Here is an 18,174-nt window from a genome sequence, read left to right as displayed (position 1 = left end):
CTGTCGATGTAAATATCACTTATGTACCTGAACCCAAACACAAACTACAAATTAGAGAGTTTTTTCTTTCACACCTTTGTATAATATATGTTTTATATGAATTAATGAATTTATTAATAAAGTATAAAATCCTAATCCTTTCAATACTGCATATTTTAGTATAATATTGGCGATCCAATGTAATACCGGCTTAATAAAAATAATATAGCTGACTGTATACACATCATTCAAATTTGAAAGCAACATACCGGGTGTTCAATTTAAAACATAACACGATCATTCTTTCAAAAAGTAGGTTTTGAATATTCTCTGCATGGTTTGAAGTCATTAAAAATATTTAAAAAAAATAAACTTTGCTAGGGAACTAATATCAATTAAAAAAAAATTATAAAAAAAAAAAAAAAATCAGTATATATAAATATAGCTAGTTTCATACAACCTCCAGTTAAGTGCCATTAGTGGGTGGCTTCTTACTCAAGTACTCATGTATTCTATTTTTAACCCTTATCAAATATGCTAATTATGCAAAATTGTACAGATTGTATATATATTGTGTAAAATAAAAAAAAAATAAATAAATAAATAAATAAATATTTATTATCCTTATTATTTAATGTTATTACTTATTTCAATGACACTTACGGTTTTAATTTAGTATTCGAAAGAGAAATATTTTTCTGAGTATTTCCATACATGAAAATCGAATTAAGGACGAGTACTTGTGAGTTTTATAAGTATTTAAAGTTTGAATAAATGGGGTGGAGTGGTTCGCAGTTACTACGCAAAATACTGATATTATATTGGTATGATTATTTGCTTATTGGTATGTCTAATGATATGTGGTGCTATTAAATTGCATACTCATAGCGCCGTGTATTACTTTTGATTATTGTACAACGTAAAAATATTTTTTGGAACACCAAAAATATGCATCAGTACTTCTGTTATGAACTTTACTATTTACATGTTCTTTAATGCATTGATGAGCATGTTTCCAGGTTGACATTGCGAAAATAAAAATACTGTTTTCATTACTAAAAGCCAAGCATATAGTCCAATAAAGTTCTTCACAATTGTATGAAAGCCATAAACGTCGTTTAAAATCTTCGTTAAAAAAACTTTATTTGAAAAAAATTTAATTTTAGAGTGTGGTTGATAAATATTTAATCTACGAAACAAGATATTTTATCCTTCTTGCTGGAGTATTTCACGGCTGAAGTTTCTAAACAAACGTACTCTGTAATTAACTGCAGTCTGCAAAGAGAAAAACACTTGGAAAAAAATTATATAATTTAATAAAAGAAAAACTATAATATATACATTATAATACTACGTGTAGATATTTATCTAAGCTAAAAGTTTTCTTATTAATGTTTGAATAATTTCGGCTAATAAAGCTTAAAGACAGTGGCGTATTTAAGGGTTTTCCGCCTCTAGGCACTTTCCAATTCGCCGCATTCCTCCCCCATTCACCCTTCCTATAATTATTCATAAAACATATTTAAATATACAATTTATTATTTATTATATATATTATTATTTATATTATAATATTATACTAAAAAAGATACATTGAGATACATGTAGATATATAGTTGATTCATTTTGAGCGAACAAAAATTAGTTGAGTTTGATTTCATCAAATGAAAAATACTTTTTATAATATTGTAAAAAATAATTGTTGAAATTTGCCGCTCTTCAATGTTGCCGCTCTAGGCCCAGGCCCCGTTCGAACTCTTTTCATAAGTTACAGACAGAAGAATTTGATTTTTTGATTTTTTTCACTTAAAATCTCGGCTTTTAATATTGTTTAGTGCAAGGTTTTTCAGCGTTAATATTTTATCACTCGAGAATCGTGGTTATAATGTAAATAATTCATACTATGACATGGATAAAAATATTTCAAAAAAAATAATATGATTTACAAGTTATATGTTATAACTCATCAGTAATTATCAATATATATTTACAACATAATTACATTAACCAAAATGAAAAAATAATTGTTAAAATTTTTAAAATTTATTTTTATTTTTATAAGAAATGTACAATCTGTTCTTAACTAGAACAATAAGCAAATGTGCATAGGGTATTTACATACTTGAGGGAAGAAGCCACCAATTGGTGACACTATACCTACCTATTTTGTGTTCTTAAATTTTTAAGTTAAGCTAATTTTAATCTTGAGACAAAAGGTCCCGACACCATCTTCGCTTAAGCCGTCTGGGTGGATTACCTGGAATGGACAAGGTAGATAGTAATTGTTAAAATAAATAAGAACATCACGGCTGTAGGACGTCAACTATGATAATATGATAGTAACTCTAAAGCAGTAAGGCTTCTTGCTCTCCAATCCCTTCTAATTTCTATGTTTACATATTAGGTTATTAAATAAACTAATAAATAATAGTATAAGTACATAGTCGATTTTAATTATTATATTGTTTTATATCGTTGATTAATCTTAATTGAATAATAATCTATTTAGGCAATATGACTTACTATAGTGTGTCATATTATCCGATGTTTGGAACCTATGTACGTAATTAATAAGATATTTAATAATACATTTAGGACTATTATTACTGGAGCAACAACCTAACCATTGTTTTAAGATAAAACATGAGAACATATTTCAATATTAAATTGTGGTTACAAATAAGACTGTATTACCTAAGATATTAAACAAATATTTGATTAATCTAAGTTGGGTTTTCAACATTTATTAACAAAAAAATATTATAAATAAAATACTATAACCTTTTAAAAAAAAAATTTGTGACAACTGACGAATAATTCGTGATTGAATTTTCAAAAGTATTTGATTACTAATACTAATACTAATACGTCCAAGACGGCAAGACAGTATTTAAAATACTTTCCAAATGTTTAAACTAATAGTTTATTTAAGAAGTATTCTAAATACTACAAAAGTATTTAAATACATTTACACAAATACTTTACAACACTGCCACTGTAACAGTGTAACACTGTGGTATTTGCACTTTCCGGATTTTGATTTATCAATCTCAACTATTTTACTTTTGCCTAATCCTTCTAATCTAATCGCCAAGTTGACGTCGACACCAATCCCCTTAAAATGTACATTAATTTTGAAATCCCTAATCCCCTCCCCACATTACTACAAGTTTTTACTTAAAGGGTTTAGGTGTCGAGAAATAACAGGAATGTAATTAAACATTAGAACTAGTTTTTAAGCAAAATGTAATATTATTCAATATGTTATGTAAAAATGTACATGTTATTATTATTATGATTCGAATAAATAATTATGGTGTTAAAGTACAAAATTATAATTATATTAAACTCATCTAAAGTTGGCAATTTATACATTATGTTAAAATGAATAGTAAATAAAATCAATAAAGAGTGCATATTAAATAATCATTGAAAGTTTAGTGTTGTTAGTTAGGGCTTTTTTCTTTGACTCATATAGGTAAAGACTAAAGGCAATTCGCCTAAATGTTGCAATAGTATAACAATAATATTATTGTTTATGTTCAAGGAGTCAGTAGGCAACTATTGTAGCAATTTCAAGTGAAATTACAGTGAAAACTCTCTATAACGAACCTGAAGGGACCATGTGATTTTTTTCGTTATTGAGAGTAATTAATAGGTTTTAAGTCAAACTAACCATTATAAGTGAACTTAATGTTATTTAGGTATTACGTAATATAGAGATTTTCGTTGTAACGAGTTTCGGTATAGAGAGTTTTCACCTTAGATCATATACTAGTAAATGATCTAAGGTTTTCACTGTATTAATATTATTATTGTAAAGATAATATTATTCATGAACCCATAAACTGTTTGATAGGTCTATGATAATATCGGTATCATATATTTTGATAAGAAATAGTTGGCCAGTCGCCAGTTTCTATAATAATAATATTCCAGTGTTTTTTTTTTTGTTGTTATTACTTATATATAATAGCAATTAGGTATTATGTATTAAACTATTAACTATTTGCTTAAACTCCACTGTCTGTGTTCATTTATGATGTCAGAAATTACCACATATAAGAATATAGTATTCGTCCAGGACTTAGAAGTCAGTTTCAAGTCACTACTTACTATCTTACTATATTATAGTAATCAGTTTTAATCGACACCATCAACATTTTCAAATGGCAAAATGAAGAGAACATTCTGTGGTGATGATAATGATCGAGAACCCGACAATTCGTTGTTGGATTTACATTTTCAGTCTGACAAATGTGAAAATGAATTGTCCAAGAAACTTAAAACCATGACTGAAACTACTGCAATGGTCAAAAATGATAATTTATTAACGATCCATGAAATTACTGAACCGTGTGACAATGTCATAGCACAACAGTATGTAATCGACTATAGTGAAGTAACTGAATCACACATCAAAGATGGTAAGATAATTGTTTTATTTTACTAAAATGATATTAGCATAAGAGTAAGGAACTGTCATAGGCTTGAATTTGATGCAGTTTGTTAAGTTAACATATAGTTTTTAATGAATTATTGCATTTTAGATGTGCAAAATGACACTAGCAAAACAACTGAAACACCTGAAAAAGAAACTGATGATATAGACTTATCCAACAAAAAGAAAGGCGAAATGTTGTTGGAAGCTATAAGTAGCGATGATGATATTGCAATGGATAGCGAAGATGATGGCGCTCTGGTATTGTTCTCAATTATAAATTTATAAATAATTTTCAAAAAGTCACTGTACTCAATTAATATTGACTTTAGGTTAGTGATGATGGTGAAAATCATAATGAATACACTGATGATATAGTTACAAATTTTGATCCATCTTTGTTTCAAGCAACACCTTTGCGAGTTAGTAAAATATGTGTTTTTGTTTTACTTTAATGTAGTATATACCTACTATAATTTTGCAATATTTTATTTTTTTTCATAGATTATCCAAGATCCAGCTTTATCATTATTTGAATATATTCATAGAAAACTAGGCAATGATTCTAAGTGTAGTGAAGTAGCTGAACTCATAGATTCTTTGGATTATTTACAATCAAAAATTATGGATATCAATGAAAAATGGATTATTGCTGCTGAGCGAACTGTTATCATTTTGCCCAAAACGTTAAGTCACATTCTAAATATACCAGGTATGAAACTAATTTTATGTTAATAAAAGAATTTCACAAATAATTTATTAATAATAAATTATAAAATTTATTTTATTTTTCAGAATATTGTCATAAGTTATTTTCTTTGGTGAATGTAACACTTGATTTTAAGTCTGCTTCAAAGGAACATGTTTCAATGTCTACATTAATTCTCCGTCGTTTAAAAATTGGCCTTCAACTGATCGAAGCACTCTGCCATTACAATGAAGATTTATCAGAGCATTTGATTAAACACCATACAATTCACAGTAAATTAATTAATCTATTTTTTGTTGAACATATGAGTTTGTCTCTTAAGTTAAATATATTGCGTGCATTAGATTCTAGTCTTAATGGCTTAGAACCTATACGACTTTTTTTGTGTGACAAAGTTTTTGATAAACTCAATGGAAATGAAACCTTACTCAAAATACTATCAATACACCAGAGGCCTCGGATATGTTTTCTAGTAACTAGTATTTTAAGGAAAATTCATTTTTATGAATTGTTAAATAAGATTAATACTGACACAAAAACTTTGGATTCTAATCAAGAATTGTTATTGCAAGAATGTTTGGCAGAAATAACTACTACATATATTAAAGCTCCAATTTTAATGGGTTGTCCTAAAAGGTTTTTACAAGCTCATGCACAGTTCGAGCTTACTCCCGCATTAACTCATTTTGATGTTTATCCAACTATTTATAGATTATTTGACGATTTATCACTAATTAACGGCTTAACAAAACTACTGGAAAACCCAAATTACAAGAATTATCGAGAGGAAAATATAGTTAAATTTTTTAAAAGTTTAATAGACTGTGATCATGGACTCAGATATTTGGGCTGCAGGCATAAAGAGTTAAATAAGTTAATCAATGTTTTAGACAAAATTAATACTCATTTCAAATTAACACTTATTTACAAAGTAAAAGTCTTAACTCTTGTGGATTATTTAAGCTATTTTTGGGAATGTAATTTAATGCATAATTTCAAATTAGATCAAATGGAATCTGTTGATTTTCTTCATGATATATTTTCGCTAACTCAATCTACAGTTGGTAAAAGCGCTGTTGTGGATGTCTTGACTATGGGAAACAACTTAGATGTAATATTAAATTTTTTTAAATATATAGAACAATCGAAATCAAAAAACGACGATTTACATGTTACATATTCATTGGATTTAATGAAGATTGTTTTGGAAAATGCAGATAATGTTAGCTATTTAAAAAAATATGGAACATTGATATATGAGCTAGCATGCAAACACAATTGCTTTAATGATTTAATTGATTGGACCTTTCCATCAACTAGACACTCTGCCTTCTTCTATGATGATGTCGGTGAACTTTGTAGTATTGTCAAAAACAATAAAGATAACTGCTTAAACTTCAACAAAACATTGATAACTAGTTTAAGAATTTTAAGATACTTGGGATTGCCTAATGATGAAACAGTATTTAAAGGAGTAGAAGACTTTATTGAACTAAAATATAAATATATTACTTTACAAATGTATTCGTATGATATGCTAGGGACCTTATTAACCATTGTCGACCATATATGTGAAGATTATAAGCAACCATCAGTAAATGTTTGGAAATTAACTGGTAACAGAGCCAAGAATATAATATCCATTATTCGACCATCAATGATGTTGATTAGATGTATGATCACATTACTAATACAGACCCGGAAAGATGCATTCAAAGATTTATCACCTATCAAAATATTATTGAAGCTATATAATTTAATGCACCATGTTCCTGAATGTTCTATAATTCACGAAGATGCCACCAAAGTTTCTAAAGATATCTATAAAACACTTGAGGCTTATGTAGAAATCAAAATTGGATCTTTGATGGCTAATGAAGTAATCGTCTGGACATTATCAAGTCCATCTGTTTTCTTCCCTGGTTTGTTACTTTTAGGTCAATTATTGCCTTTGCCATTACCAATTCAAACTATAAAACCTTTAGAAGAATCAGTTATTACAGCCATGATATCTTTTCGTAACATTTGGGTAGATCATTTAGCTACAATAAATAACAGTTTAATTGAGCTTATTACTGTTTTGAGTTCAAGTAGTTTATTATTACAACCTTTGAAATGTTTATGCATTAATGTTGCCGATTTGAGCATATCCACGTGCTTGTTAGTTACTCAGGCGCTATTAGATGCACTGACAAGTGCTAATAATAACAATTGTTTTAACCAATGTTTAAATTTACTAACACAATTATGTGACAATAAAAAATCTGCAACAATCAAGACTGCAGTGCTTCAAATATTAAATGATGAAAAATTAAATGAAAATTACAAAAAAATTATAAACAAAATATGTGAAAATATTCAAATAAATGATCTAGGAAATTCTATTTTATTTATTCAATGTTTATGTGATGCTGATATCATACTAACTGGTAGTAATTCTGAAGAAAACTTACCTAGAAATAGTGTTCCTAATAAATGGTTTTATACAAATATCTTAAAAGCACTTTTGAGTTCATTTGAATCTCATTCAAAGTTATCTACATTATTTGTAACTATTAAAACGTGCATTGTGATAATAAAAAACGATTATGGATTTTATCAATTCAAAATGGTTTTAGATTCATTACCTAAGCTTTTTTATAACATTTTTGACAATCTATTGCAAAACTGGAACAAAGAAGATGTTCATTGTTTAAATACCTTAATGTCTACTATCGAACTTTTAAACTTGTGTATTAAAAATGACAATAATACAAAGAGAAAATTATTTATGAACTCATCAATGTTGAGGGATTACTTGAATTGGTCAAATTATGGTAAAGATCATCCTTTATGTTTGCTGAAAGAAATTATGCAAAACGATAATAACTTGACTTGTTATGAACATTTAGTTCATCTATCAGCATTTTTAAATAATGACCAAGAATCAGTAGAAGAATTTGCTAAGCCACAACTGACTACAGTTGACTTTTTGACTCACACATTTAAAGATAGACCTTTTTATGTGGTAAACAATTGTAACAATAACTATTCAAATCCGGGTATTGATTTGTACACTGATGGTTTTGATAATTTGGCAGACTGTAACATCAAAGAAGTTATCTCAGATTTACCTGATTTTAACATCAAAGATAAAATAAATGATTTGTTTAAAATTGAAGATTGTGTTAACCAACCAGCACCGATTGTCCATAAACGAGAGCCTGTTATGATCGAAAAAAAAGAAAATACTATAAATACACCAGGCAAGGTTTTACTTGTATTTTACAACTAGAATTTTAATTAATAAATACATTGTATTATTAATCATTTACAGTTATCACTACTACGCCTATAGTACGCCATAAAGTATTTAGTAGACTTGGAACGATACAACGATCTGATGCATTCCGAAACCGTTCTCCTAACACATCTAGGCCACCTTCTTTACACGTTGATGATTTTGTTGCGATGGAAACAAGAAATGCTCGACAACCCAGATACAAGTTACCTGTTCAGCCCATTCAAGTAATTAAACATAATATAAAATTATACAATATTAATTCATATATGATTTATGAGATTAATTTTAAAAATATTTTCATGGATTTTTATTATACATTAGGATTTGAATATAAGACTGCGTGAGAGACAAATGGCATATGAACGTTCATACAACATATTAAGCCCATATAAATCGCGTTTAAGTAAGATTTTAATTTTTAATAATTGTTGCTTAAACTTTTTTTTTAATGATTTATCATTAATAAAAATGTATTTCTTATGATATAATTCTAGGTTTGCATAACTGGCATGCTCAATTTAATGCCATGGCTCATTTACGTGCAGATTATCGTCAAACAATGAGTAGTAGACATCTAGAAATTCATAGGCATTCATTAGTTGCAGAGTGGAGACAACTCAGAGTAGAGGCTGAACTTAGAAAAAACTTAGCGTACTCTAGGCGATAAATAATAACGTCATATTAAGAGTCTAAAATAAGTTATAACTTGTATATTAATATTATAAAAATATATTTCAATCAATTAATGTACAAATAATTTGTAAAACATTCAATATACAATAAATAATACATTATATGATTTTTTGTTCAATGTCATCAATATTTAATGAAAAGTGCTCATATTATTAATTTAGCTATTATAAAACTGAATTTTAGAATTCTATTATTATAAAAATGAGCACAATAAAATGTAAAAAAAAAAAAATGTTTACAACACAAATTCTAAAATATACTCAAATAGTTTTTATTTTATTATTTGTGGTACTCAGTGGTGTATCCGCAGAGGATCTAAGGAGTTTACAACTCCTTATGGTTTTTTTTTAAAAATATAGCTATTTTAAGTACTCATTTTTCAGTTATGATATCTTTTTTTGTTATGATCAGCTCTTCCTCCAAAAAACTCCTGGATACGCCACTAGTGGTACTGATACATAGTTATTGTTGTTTCTAATACTGTACTATATTGTATTTTGTACACATTATTAACTTTAATATCTAATTCAAATTAACTTTTTTATACAACATAATGCAAATACAATAATCAATATCATGTTCTTACCTAACAATAAAAGTATGTTAAACACTGTATGATTACCCTATTTATAAATTAAAAATGAAACCGTTTACAATACATGTGTATACTGTACATATTATTGTTTCTAACAATAAATAGTAATTATAAAATTATAATTTATTGATATGTTTAATTTACAACAATCTTAAAATATTTATAGATAAATATAATTAAAATTAATCAAACAAACAATGTCAGTAATATTGAGAATAATAAAGTGAACACAACACTTAGGTGAGCAATAGAAATTATTTATTACTTATTATAGGTAAATCAAATAATGCACATTTACTTTTATATGTCAAAATAAAAAACAATTAAAACGTCTGGATATAAATATAATTAAAAAAAGATTGAACCAATAAGTTCAATATATTATCTGTTTAAATTTTGTTTTTATTTTACATTTTTTCTTAACTTGTTGATATGCATTTGGTAATTTGATGAAAAATAAATGTTTTTGGATCACTTATTAAATAATTTATACAATCAAATTGTTGGGATAGTTTAAATTGTATAATACAATTTTATAATATATCGGTTTTTTAATGGTAATCATATTTATGTTGTAAGCACTTATAGTTTTTAAACTTTAAATTTTGAAATATAATCGAGTCATAAAAATATCATATACTTATTTTTAGAAAAGTTTATAAAATATAATGAATAGATTTTGAAAAATGTTTACATATGGTTGTCACAGACCAGTTTTCACAGATAAAATATTTGATTTAATTATTGTTCAATTTAAGATGATCTATGTAAATAGTATCATACAGGATCAGAATAATTATTTTATGGTAGTATTTTAATTTAATAACAATAAAAATATTTATTAACTAAGTTAGCATTAGATATTAATATATTATAATAACATTAATAAGTAATAACACAGTAAAAACAATAAAATGTATTATTTAGCTAACTTTCAAATATTTGATTAATAACATATTTTTTCAACAATTAGAATTTTTATAATACCTAATTAACACTAATTTATAATGACATTATTTATTGCATAGATATACACATTAAGTTTAGTTCCAAAATGATATAAATTGAGATCGAAAGTATTATAAAGTTATTATTGGCTAAATAACAAAGAATAGGACAGATGTGCATTATTTTACTAAAAATAAAGTGCATAGAATTAAAAATTGTTTTATGATATATAAAATGGATAGTTCAATAACTTACTAAAATCAAATTAAATGTATATGATTAAATACAATTCTACCTACAAGTTAGCTACCTACCACCACATTTCACTACAGTATCAAATAAATAGCAAATGAAAAATTAGTTAATATGTTAAAAAGTGTCTTTTATGTCATGGGCTTATGAGTAATAACTAAATAAAATATCTTCTTTATAATATGTAACAGTTCATTAAAAATATAATTGTACAACAAATTATAAAACGATTGTTAGTTCATGACATTTTAAGGAAAAAATTCTCTTAGTTCACTTAAAGATAAATAATTAAAAAATGTGTGTTATTATAGGGGGACAAGGAGGAATATTATAGAAAAGGTAATTCTAATTTCCCAAACAGGAGATAATGAGTAAAAATTTGATACTGAAATTGAAAATATTCTCAAAATCTAAATTATTTAGAATTTTGTAAAAACATTTGGGGATGGTGGGCAGCATAGAACATACAATAAATAAAACCACTGACGTATAAGCCATTATTGTAATTTAATGGACACTAGATTTAGAAAACTATAAGATTTCTATTCATGTATCACAACAATGAAATGTTTGGTTACTTTATTTAAATATAATGAAAAAATTTTTTCGTTATTAAGCAATACAATTGGTTTGGTAAATACAATTTTTTGGTTTATCAGCCCACTGTAGAAAACCAATTTTAAACCTCCTTAAATAATAATGGTAACAAGTGAAAAATCTTATATTTAATAACAGATTTTCATAATAATTAGTCATGGTAAATAAATACAATCTGTTTTTGTAAATAAATTAAAAATGTAAATTTATCTCTTTATTACAAACATATTCTTAATAAATAATGTGAATAAAATTCCTTGCTAAGCCTTTACATATAATATACATAAATTCTTATCCCTGATGACTAAAATTCATTATAAAACATAACATTTTGTGTATTGCAATTTCAAATTTGAGAACTTAGTTTGAAAAATGTCTAATAAATAGAAATATAAAATAATAATATATTTAAAAATAAAACAATATTGTAAAAATAAAGAAATAACCAGTTAAAATTGTAAATATGTGAATAGTAATAAGTATTTTAAAAAGTAGTATAATTTTTAATGATATGGCACTATGTCAGTCTAATAATTAATATCTGAAAATAAAAATAATTATTATATTACTATTAGATTTTTTATAAATCCAAGTATCAATATAATTTAATTATACAAAATAAGTAATAAGTATCCATCCTAAATTTAAATCAAAATCATATGCTTTTAAAAACTAATAAGTATTATTAATTCCAATAAGTCAATATTCAGAATTTCTCAATTGAAAATAAATACTTCAGTAATAACAATTTACCTGTTAAGGGTTCCAGATTCCTTGTTAATAGATTTGATATCAGATTTTGGATCAGGTGAATAGGAACTCCACGAGGTTTCAGCACAAGTGACTAACTCTTTTAAACCACAATCATTTAAAGATTTACAAGGAACAACAATACATGTATCTATTATATTGTAAGCACTAAAAAGCAAAAATATAATAAACAATTATAACAATATAATGGATCTAAGTAAAATATTGAAATTGTATGTTATAAAAATAAAATTTATCCAGTAAATGATGTAATATTTTATAGTTTTTTTAAACTTTATACCGACAAATATACCTTATAATTAGACTATCGATCCAACTGGTCATTTTAGTTTTTGTACGATCAATAAATTTGTGTTTGGTATCCAAAACAATTGAATTTTTGAAAGCTATTATCACATTTGCCCAATCTTGAAAAGATTGTTTATAATTTTGAGCTTTATTTAAAAAGCTATAACAAAAATAATAATTTTTAGATTAAATAATAAAAATTAACTGTAATTATTTACCTCATTTGACTAGCAGAGATAGATGAATCTTTAATGGTTTGCAATGGGGTAACTAGGAATTGAGTATATGCCATAGTTACATTTTCATAAACTAGTAATACGGTCCATATTCCTTGTGACAAAGGCATTGGTAAAATTGGTTTACTAAATGTTATCTAAATTATAAATGAAATAAATTTTACACACTACTCACAAAACATTGAATAATAACTACTCACCAAAGCAGATTCCTCAATATTTATTGATGTGATATTAACTAGTTCATCATAAGGATTTAACCATAAAAATGTAACACTAAAACTGTGTTCACCAGTAGCCCACTGGTGTATTAATGCTGGCTCTGTGTAAGGACTTATGAGACGGATAAAATTCCTAGACATTTGTTCTTTTTTATCGAAATCTGAACTTACGACAAAATTCTGTAATACATTTTACTAAAATACATATATTTTCATGATAATTATTAAATTTTTAAATTACCAATAGTCTATTAATTGGATCTCTGTTATGTATAATTATTCCTTGTAGCTTTGGCCAACACCAACTTTCAAGTAATACCTTGGTAGAATTATTTGAGAAACCAACTTCATATTGAATTAAAAACCCCTGATGAGATGATAAAATAAAGTATTTATTTTACATTATTTTGAACTATTATCAAATTAAAATTACTTTAAATTGATCTTTGTGGTGATAAGTGAAAACTTGCAGTAACTTATCAAGACTACGAATTTTACATGTTGTGTGTGAAGTAGTAAGATATTTTGTTGCAACTCGAGCAAGACTAGTCCCAACTACAATCAGTGATTCATCAGGTGTTGGATATACATCCTCATAATGATATACATTTTGCCAATAGCTCATACGGTTTTTAAAATCTAATACATAAAAAGTTGGATTAGGTCACAACATTTTTTAGTAATGTTAAAATTAGAAAATTACGTTTTGCTAATTAAGAAAAAAAATTAATATTAGATATTGCAAAATAAGGATATTATTTATACATTTTAACAAAAAACTTTACCTGAAGGGTATTCTCCATACAACCAAACTTCTAGCGTGTCTATAATAGACAAGTTGATAATAGGTTCAAATTTACGAGCAAAATAAACTTGTTTCTTTTCTGTGTTCTGTCAAGAAACATAAAATAATGTCAAGATATGAATTAATTTAAACAAAATAATTTTTGATTATACTGTAGTATCAGTGGTGAGGTGCATGAGTTTGTATGACGGAGTAGATGTTGAAAAAAAAAGTCAAAAATAATAATGATACCTACCAATGTATTTTAGACTTTTAGAGAATATCACTCAAGAAATAAACAAACTGTAAATTAAAAACCAACCAAAATAACAAGTTTGCAGTGAAAAAAAAATATGAACGGTGAGTCGTGTTTTTTAACACAACAATAATTCATCAACCTCAGTTTCCAATTCTCACTAACACTGTACCCAAAAAAATAAAATATTGTATTATATTTATTTTTATACTGAATTTATAAATTTGTAAGTATAGAATATTTAGATGTTAAATGGAATTAGGCGCGTTAACAAAAAAATATTTGGGGGGGGGGGAGGGTTATGGTTGTACATTTTCGTACTTAATCTAACCTAACAAGAAATTTACACAATTAAAATTATAGTAGTATTTATTTACCGTAAAAACCGTCGTCATTATTAAATTAAATATTTAAATAATTTTTAAAAACATGTATTTTTATAGTATAAAATCTAATAATTACTAGGTGGAATCCACGGGTGCTTTAACAATTTATACTTTTTAGCGTCATCAATTGTATTGTTATTTAAATAGAAACCTATGTCTTGATTGTGACTATCGAATAATCCCTCTGATAAAGAAACAAAGGAAGAAACTAACCTTTCGCTTTCTGTGGTATTTACAGTTATATTTCTATCCTGTACAGTAATTAAATCTTTTTAAAATTTTTTGACACCTAAGTTTAATAATGTTGATTGATTAGAATTCTTTTAAAGTTTTACCACGCACATTCAAACTTACGAACAACAAATACACGTTTAAGGTCAAAGACAACAAGACAAATGTCAAACATATACTAAATTGACAAAAGACATTTCAGATATAACATTATCGTTATCGGCTTATCGTATCTGCACTTCCGTCAAACTTTGTTCTTTGTTGCTATTGTAATAAAAATGATATTGGCTTGTATCTGGGTTTCATTTGAAATCTGTATTTACTACATATATACACATACATTCTTATTAAGAATGTAATTCATATTACGATGGCAATGCGGGAAATTAAATAAAACCAAACTAATAATAAAACTATTTCCTAACATTTTTTTTTTTGGGCGGGGGAGGGGGTTGAAACCCTAGAACGGCTAGAACCCCCCTTGTATACGCGCCTGACTGGAATGATGAATACTGACAGCTCAAGTTGTGTACTTGCAACTAGTCTATTTTAGAAGGCTACAATAATTTAACAAAATAAATATTTTATTGTGACAGGATGTCGCACTCGCATATGATGTCTCCGTATTACTAGTTTCAATAATGTGCAGTTAGTTTTGATATTAGAATGAATTGACATATTATAAGTTTAATAGTAAGATAAAACCTTACATAAGGTTTTATTGATATTTTTATATTTAAGTAAGTCATGATAATTTTAAAACATAGTTTCAAAACGGTTATAGCTAACTTAAAAAAATATATATCAATAAAAGCTTATATGGGATCATAGATAATATTTTTCTTTTAAAATATTTAATAGGTCAATTCACTTTAACATCAAAACTAGCAGCACGCAATTGAAACTAATGAACGAAAATTAGGTATGTCTTACATGTGTAAGATGGAGAAAACACAAGCGAGTGCAACGTGATCTTAAACGTATTAATTAAACTATTTGTTCGTGTTCTAAGTTGGTAAACGTCTTATTGACACCAATGATGCTTTGCCACTGCTTAATATCATTCTAAATTATATTACCTTAATGCGGTTCCAGTCATCAAATCGAAAAACATTTGGGCTACAACCACACCAATCAACAACATGGCGATATTGACATTTGCAGCCAAGCCATCTTTTCCAATTGGTTACGTGTAAATTATTATCAATATAAGTTCCACAAAAAGGAGAATTTCTTAATACAGTGTGAAAAAATGACTAAAATCAAATAGAAAAAATTATAATATTTAATATTTAATTTTAATTAACTTTGATAAAATATTGTTAAAAGTACCTCAGCTGGTAATAAAGTGTACTTGAAAAATTGTGATAGGCCAGAAATAAGAGTATCGCCAGCCACTAAATAATCAACAAAAGGTCTTGATAATGCTAGCCAATCACTACCACCATCCCAAATAATGCCTTTTGGTAATTCTTTTTCACCTACACGCCACATTCTTGCTTCACACTCTACAAACGTTTTGTCAAGTCCTTGTTTTTGTATAAATTGTTGAACTTCACGGCCATGAGATTTAACAAAATTATGTTCACGATTCATAGTTAAAAACTTTACCAATTCATCATTTGACCTAGTATCATTTATAAATATATTAATAAAAATGATTGTTATTCCAAAAATTCATAAATAAAATTAATTTTTATTAAAATATATACTAACTTGATTGGAAAATCAGATTCACTCAGATTAATAACGAAATCCCAATCCCAAGAAGACTCTACAAGGTCTGTCATAGCATCCATCAACGTAGTTAATAATGAAGCTCCTCCCCAGATGGTCGAATGCCTTCGGCGTGATAACCGAATATTGCTCAGTGCTAATTCAATTTTTAATAATTCTTTGAACATGTAATCATGCCTCTGCAATTTAAAATAAAGCATGTGAGTAAATTTACACAATATAATTTGAGATATTAATAGTCTTACAGCATCTACATGTATAAAAAAATAATGATCACGATGAAATAGTGCTTTTATTAATCTATACACTTGTCTTACAGCTCTTCCATTTAATGTTAAAAGAAATACAATTCGCACAGGAGGTATATTATTATGTTTAAAATTTGATGAAGGTTCTGAAGCAACTTTAGCAATGAATTCTAAGGAAAAAAAACTTATTAAAAAACTGAAAGATCAACATAATAATAATAATGTACGCACTAGAAACACCAGTTTTAAAAACATTAATAGTATAATGTCCACCACACATTTGACTATGATTTCCTGGACATTGCATATCACAAAATGTATCTGGAAGTTTTAAGCCCAATTCTGGAGTTTCATTACCACAGAAACATTCAGTACTGTAAAGATTTATTATAGTTGTAAAAATATTAATTAAAAATTCATCTTTCAACAATTTTTATTAAAATATATCAATTAAATGTTACCCATATTCAACTCCAGCATAGGCAAAACCAGATTGAAGACAAAGATCCACACAATTGTCATGAGAATTAATGTGAATAAGTGTAGTTTTATAACCAGACAATAATTTAATTTCTTTGCCATCACGGAAACATCCTACTATTTTATTTAGTTTTATATCTAATGATAAATTAAACAACCAGGTTAAATAAATAATAATACTAAACAGATAACAAAACTCAAATTTATAAAATGTCTTAATACCGTTAGTTGGACATTGATGTGGCAGTCGTTTAGGATATGGAGGATTTGTCTTCATTAGACACGATATGTTTGCTATGATTTGTTTACAATTTTCGGTTTTTGCACGATGTAATGCTGATACACATTCACGACCACTTAAATCACAAGGTGGCACAAAACCTAATTCATTTTTTCCTAGTAATTTATAATTATCAGTCTTATAATTGTTGTGCCGTTGTTGAAGTGCTTTATTAAAGTATTCATTTGATGGTGCACTATTATCTTTGTCGGGTGGCAATTTATTGCGATGATTACTACCACTCGGGACATTGTTATAACTCGACTCTTCATCGTCACCAACACCATAATCAGCTACATTCCTTAATCTGTTTAATGACTAAAATAAAAATGTTATTCTTATAATTATTTATTATTTTAAAAATGTACAAACAACATTACTATAAACTGCTTACATTAGGCGACAGTTCTTCAACAACTGAATATTCTTGAATGGAAAAGAACACAAACGCTAATATGACTTGAACGCATAAGATGATTGTACCTCCAATGCAAAATAAACGGTATCTTTTCAGCCATTTAATATCCATGGTTGACTTTCTCGTTCTCCAGCTTTAATGCTTCATTGACTCCAACTAAATAAAAACACATAATTTTCTTAATTTATGACTACATCTCAGTACTTGGAGAAGATAACAACTAAAGCAATAAAGCAAACTCAAAATTATAATTAAGTTGAGTAAGTATAATCTTCATTCTTCATGACTTAAGTCTCAAATTTAAAGCTTTACTTCGGCTCTGATTATAGTATCATTCGTTA

The 18,174-nt window shown here is 26.8% G+C and overlaps 2 protein-coding genes across 2 annotated transcripts; one reads left to right on the top strand and one right to left on the bottom strand.

Moving 5' to 3' along the window:
• Positions 1–3,895: 3,895 nt before the first annotated feature.
• On the top strand, positions 3,896–9,211 carry LOC107173858 (protein virilizer homolog). The gene is made up of 8 exons (XM_015524576.2): positions 3,896–4,406; positions 4,530–4,681; positions 4,753–4,842; positions 4,925–5,132; positions 5,216–8,374; positions 8,446–8,636; positions 8,734–8,815; positions 8,907–9,211. Exons 1-8 carry the CDS (start codon positions 4,157–4,159, stop codon positions 9,077–9,079), a joined length of 4,305 nt encoding a protein of 1,434 aa, XP_015380062.2. The 5' UTR covers positions 3,896–4,156; the 3' UTR covers positions 9,080–9,211.
• Positions 9,119–18,148, bottom strand: oxt (Xylosyltransferase oxt). The gene is made up of 16 exons (XM_015524564.2): positions 17,810–18,148; positions 17,358–17,733; positions 17,117–17,273; positions 16,887–17,029; positions 16,653–16,825; positions 16,387–16,586; positions 16,003–16,297; positions 15,750–15,926; positions 13,799–13,904; positions 13,447–13,652; positions 13,255–13,380; positions 12,993–13,193; positions 12,775–12,929; positions 12,561–12,716; positions 12,251–12,415; positions 9,119–12,038 (listed from the first exon to the last, which is right to left on the bottom strand). Exons 1-16 carry the CDS (start codon positions 17,942–17,944, stop codon positions 12,032–12,034), a joined length of 2,778 nt encoding a protein of 925 aa, XP_015380050.1. The 5' UTR covers positions 17,945–18,148; the 3' UTR covers positions 9,119–12,031.
• Between the last annotated feature and the right edge of the window lie 26 nt (positions 18,149–18,174).

This window comes from Diuraphis noxia, unplaced genomic scaffold, assembly GCF_037042655.1.
Source record: "Diuraphis noxia isolate RWA-SAM2 unplaced genomic scaffold, SU_Dnox_SAM2 contig0003, whole genome shotgun sequence".
NCBI classification, from domain to species: Eukaryota; Metazoa; Arthropoda; class Insecta; order Hemiptera; family Aphididae; genus Diuraphis; species Diuraphis noxia.
This window is presented reverse-complemented; position numbering and strand designations above follow the sequence as displayed.